General features: G+C 48.5%; 1 protein-coding gene across 1 annotated transcript; it reads right to left on the bottom strand.

The window, feature by feature from the left end:
* Positions 1 to 1,929: 1,929 nt before the first annotated feature.
* Positions 1,930 to 3,770, bottom strand: LOC121450860 (cytochrome c oxidase subunit 5B, mitochondrial). The gene is made up of 4 exons (XM_041656205.1): positions 3,614 to 3,770; positions 3,021 to 3,097; positions 2,743 to 2,842; positions 1,930 to 2,118 (listed from the first exon to the last, which is right to left on the bottom strand). The coding sequence occupies exons 1-4, from the start codon at positions 3,714 to 3,716 to the stop codon at positions 2,006 to 2,008; spliced, it is 393 nt and encodes a 130-aa protein (XP_041512139.1). The 5' UTR covers positions 3,717 to 3,770; the 3' UTR covers positions 1,930 to 2,005.
* Between the last annotated feature and the right edge of the window lie 489 nt (positions 3,771 to 4,259).

Below are 4,259 nucleotides of genomic sequence, written 5' to 3' on the forward strand. Positions count from 1 at the left end.
CTCAGGTCATCAGGCTGGGCAGGTGGTATACATTACCTGCTGAACCTGAAAGATGGACAGTCAGTTGTCCCTAGTTTTAGGGTCAGCAAACTCAATTCCACCCACAACCTCAATTCCCGCTTGCTCTGTGCATTTCAGGTTTTGGGGCTTAAGATGTGGACATCTTGAGAGGATCATTGTTCTGCCCACCACAGCCTGTAAATGTCCTGGAGACTTTTCTTTCTGTACTGGTTACAATCCTTCAAAGAAAAACAGCAAGGAGGATTTGGAAATGAGAAGCCAGGAGAGCACAGGCTGACTTCTGGTCTAGCTCACTTTATGCAGGTTGAAGGAACGGAAAGAAAAGTGTGTACAAGGAGAGCTTCCCAGCAGCACCTCAAGTTTTCGGGGTACAACAGTGGTAATAGAATTTAAGGTGGGATTGTCGGAGTAAGACCTAGTAGCGTGTGGGATCCCCTTCCAACAGGAAAGGCCTTGCGGCCAATCAATGCCTGAGCACCCGGAAGCAGAGACGATCACTCACATTTAGAGCAGTAGTTTAGATTACACCTTCCAAACAGGTCAGCAAGATCGGGAAAGGGCCTTTCTCCTAGGCTCTCCATCCCTGAGTTCAAACCCAGAATTATGTATGCTGAACCAGTTTAGGAGATAGCAAAGAAAGCCATGTCTGGCAAATTTCAACATAAAATGAAGAGATATTTCCATTTTACAGAAATTTGTTTTGTGAATTTTACCAACACATCATAAACATGGTGGCTGAGGTGAGTTATTGCTCTCCTTCCCAATTCTTTTTTCCATGGGTCCTTCTGGAGAAGAAAAACTCACACTTGAAAATTTAGTGACGACCTAATGTCAATGCTGAGTTTAAAATATTTTGGGTCAAGGTCTGTCTATGTGGCCTAGGCTCAGGTGATCCCCACACTGACTCTAGTAACTGGGACTATAAATGGCACGGCTGTGGCCAGCTCAGTGCATCTCTCCCTTCCCCCTCCTTTCTCCTTTAAACTTGGTAGGCAGACTTGGGAACCACAGATAGGTACAGAAGTCAGTGACAGTCCCCAATGTCTTTCCCCTAAATCTAGGTTCAGGGTTGGAAGGTGGCTCAGTAGCATGTGGCCCAGTTATTCAATCATTAGCACTGTAAAAACAAAAACATCAAGACCCAAGTAAGGTTCAAATACTGCCATTGTTCACCCTTCAAAATCTCCCTTGATTTTTCCTCCTCTATTTTTTCATATAAAACTTAAAATTTAGCTGGGCGATGGTGGCGCACGCCTTTAATCCCAGCACTCGGGAGGCAGAGGCAGGCGGATCTCTGTGAGTTCGAGACCAGCCTGGTCTACAAGAGCTAGTTCCAGAACAGGCTCCAAAGCCACAGAGAAACCCTGTCTCCAAAAAAAAAAAAAAAAAAAAAATTAACTAAAAAAAAAAAAAAAAAACTTAAAATTTAAATTTTTTTTAAAAATAAAAATCTAACAACTCAGGTAGGCTCTGGTGGTGCACACCTTTAATTCCAGCACTAGGGAGGCAGAAGCAGGCAGATCTCCGTGAGTTCAAGGTCATCCTGGTCTACAAGAACTAGTTCTAGGACAGGCACCAAAGCCACACAGAGAAACCTTGTCTCGAAAAACCAAATAAACAAACAAACAAATAAATAAATAAAACAACTCCATACTGGTTTTACATTCTAAGTAGATGTCAAGCCAGTATTAAGAAACAGCTGATCACAATGCAAAAATATCTATGGAAGCTGGGCAGTAGTGGTGGTGGTGATGCATACCTTTAATCCCAGCACTCAGGAGGCAGAGGCAGGCAGTTCTCTGTGAGTTCAGGGCCGGCCTGGTCTAGAGTCCCAGGACAGCAAAGACTACACAGAGAAACCCTGTCTCAAAAAAAAACAAAACAAAAACTACAGAAAGACTAGCCACCTATGGGAGGAGCCAATACAACGGCTAGTTTATTGGAGGGAAGTTTTCCATCACATTCTGAAAAGTTAACGCAGGGCTCAGTGGGCCAGTTGGTGGGGCACCAGCTTATAATGGGTTCCACAGCTTGGGCACCGCTGAGTCTCGCCTTTATGCAGCCAAAACCAGATGACGGTACAGTTGTCCTCTTCACCTGAAAGGAAAGAGTGGTTGACAGCCGTCCAGCTCCAGCACCTCTTCCCTACAGACACTTCAGAGACAAAACTGCAGTTGACTCTGAGAGATCACTGCAAGCTCTGCTCTTTCAGATGAAACAGTGGGCAGAGTTTACCTATGAGTGAAATACCCTGTATCAGGGTCACTGCAGGCTCTCACAATTCCATTCTCTGCGGAGAATCCCAAAGCAGCAGGAGCAGCACTGATCTGAATCCTTAGTGCCTGGCACACAACTTGTTTTATATATATTATATATTTATATTTAAGGTTTATACTATATATATAAATAATCTGGGTTGGAAAAATGGTTCAACAATTAAGAGCATGGATTGCTCTTCCAAAGAACCTGAGTTCAATTCCCAGCATCCACACAGCCGGCTCACAACCTTGTGTGTAACTACAGCCCCAGGGGCATCTGATTCCGGTGGCCTCTCACATTCACTGAGGATCGGGACAGTCAGAACCCTTACAACAGTGTTCATGAGTATTTCTGTGCACATACAGTCAGTAACATGCATGTATCTGAAGTGATTTACAAACATTCTATTCTGTGTAGCAGGACATAAACAAACAGGCCAGAAACCAAAGGCAAGGTACTTACAGATGCAGCCCACTATCCGCTTGTTGCTGATGGACGGGACTAAATTAGGATCTTCCTTGGTGCCTGAAGCTGCCTTCGGAGGTAGCATATTGTACGGATCCTGAAAAAGACATGGATGGACTAATTATGACATACATCACAGACATCCCCGGCCACTACACTTCAAAGGGGCTGTTCCTACAAGTCGAATTTCCGGGACCAAATGCTGGCTGACAGCAGACTCCTGTGATCCCGCCCAAGTCCAAGGGCTCCAGAGGATACCGAGAATTTTCCCTCACCAGTCCCTTCTCTGAGGCTATCATGATCTCCCTCTCCAGCCCTGTAGCCTGCTCCTCATCAGTAGGAACACCACCACCTGCAAGAAGTAAAATGGATTGTATCAATAATTCATAATAGGACCATGATGAATACAGGCGAAAATGACCGACACGGGAGAGGTGACATTGTAAGCTTCTTTGGTGGGCTCCCAAGTTACCCATTTCCATAGCCCCCTCGGCCCTCTGAGTCATGACTCCCAACGCCTTATGGGATGTTTTCCCCACCAACCGCCGAAGCTTGTTTCTAAAACCAAATCAATGAGAGCGTATGGGCTGGAGGTGGGCAAGGAATCTGGATGTCGGTCCAGCCCTTTCTCATCTCTCCAACCGTCCCTGTCTCCCAAGGTCACCCGGCACCTTCCAGTCAGTGCACTTTAGAAGCGGTCAATCGGGTGGGCAGCCGAAATCACCGCCAGACCGCGCCGAGCGCAGGCTCCCGGAACGCAAGGTGGTCCACGGGGCTAGGACGAGCTCAATGGCCCACCCCGCTCGACCGCGCCGTCATCAACCACCCCCGAGGCCACCGACCTGGCGCGCCCAGCTCCCTCACGTACCTCTAGAAGCCATGGAGCGCGTCGCAACCGCGCCATGGGGCCCGCGGGCCCTCAGAGCCTGAGCCGCCAGAGCGCCCACTCCCCGAAGTAACCTTGAAGCCATCTCGCTGGAGACAAGTAGATGCACTTCCGGGAACAGGCTCGGCAAGACAGGCGGGACTTCCGGTGACTGGCGTCTGTCAATGTCCAGTCAGTCTTCCGCTTCCTCCCCCCGCCCGCCCAAGAAGCTAAGGTAGGTGCTGCGCATGAGCAGCTCGGCCCCTTCGCCCGCCGCGCAGACTCCCTCAGCCTCGGAGGCGTGACGTTAGTCACCGTGACAGCTAGCGAGCGGCTTTCCGCTTGCGTGCTCGCGCCTCTGTGTCCCAGCCACATAGCAGTTCCTGTGGTGTGTGTGTGGGGGGGGGGGGGGGAGGGGCTGTTGGAAGCTTAAGTTCCCCCCAGTCAGGACCACAAATGATACATGAGCTCAGGAAGACGGTTTTGTTGGCTATGCCTGTTAATCCGCGGGTTCGGGTCTTCTGGCAGAACATTAGCCATCACCAATTTGCTACGTTGTTCCACCCTGTCAGAATTTGGCAGGACCTACCCACAGTTTTGGCCTCAATTTCTTTTTCTTTTCTTTTGTTTTTGTTTTTTTTGTTTTGTT

This window comes from Microtus oregoni, unplaced genomic scaffold (genome assembly GCF_018167655.1).
Source record: "Microtus oregoni isolate MIOR12 unplaced genomic scaffold, Mior012 000007F_ref0000211, whole genome shotgun sequence".
Classification (NCBI taxonomy): domain Eukaryota; kingdom Metazoa; phylum Chordata; class Mammalia; order Rodentia; family Cricetidae; genus Microtus; species Microtus oregoni.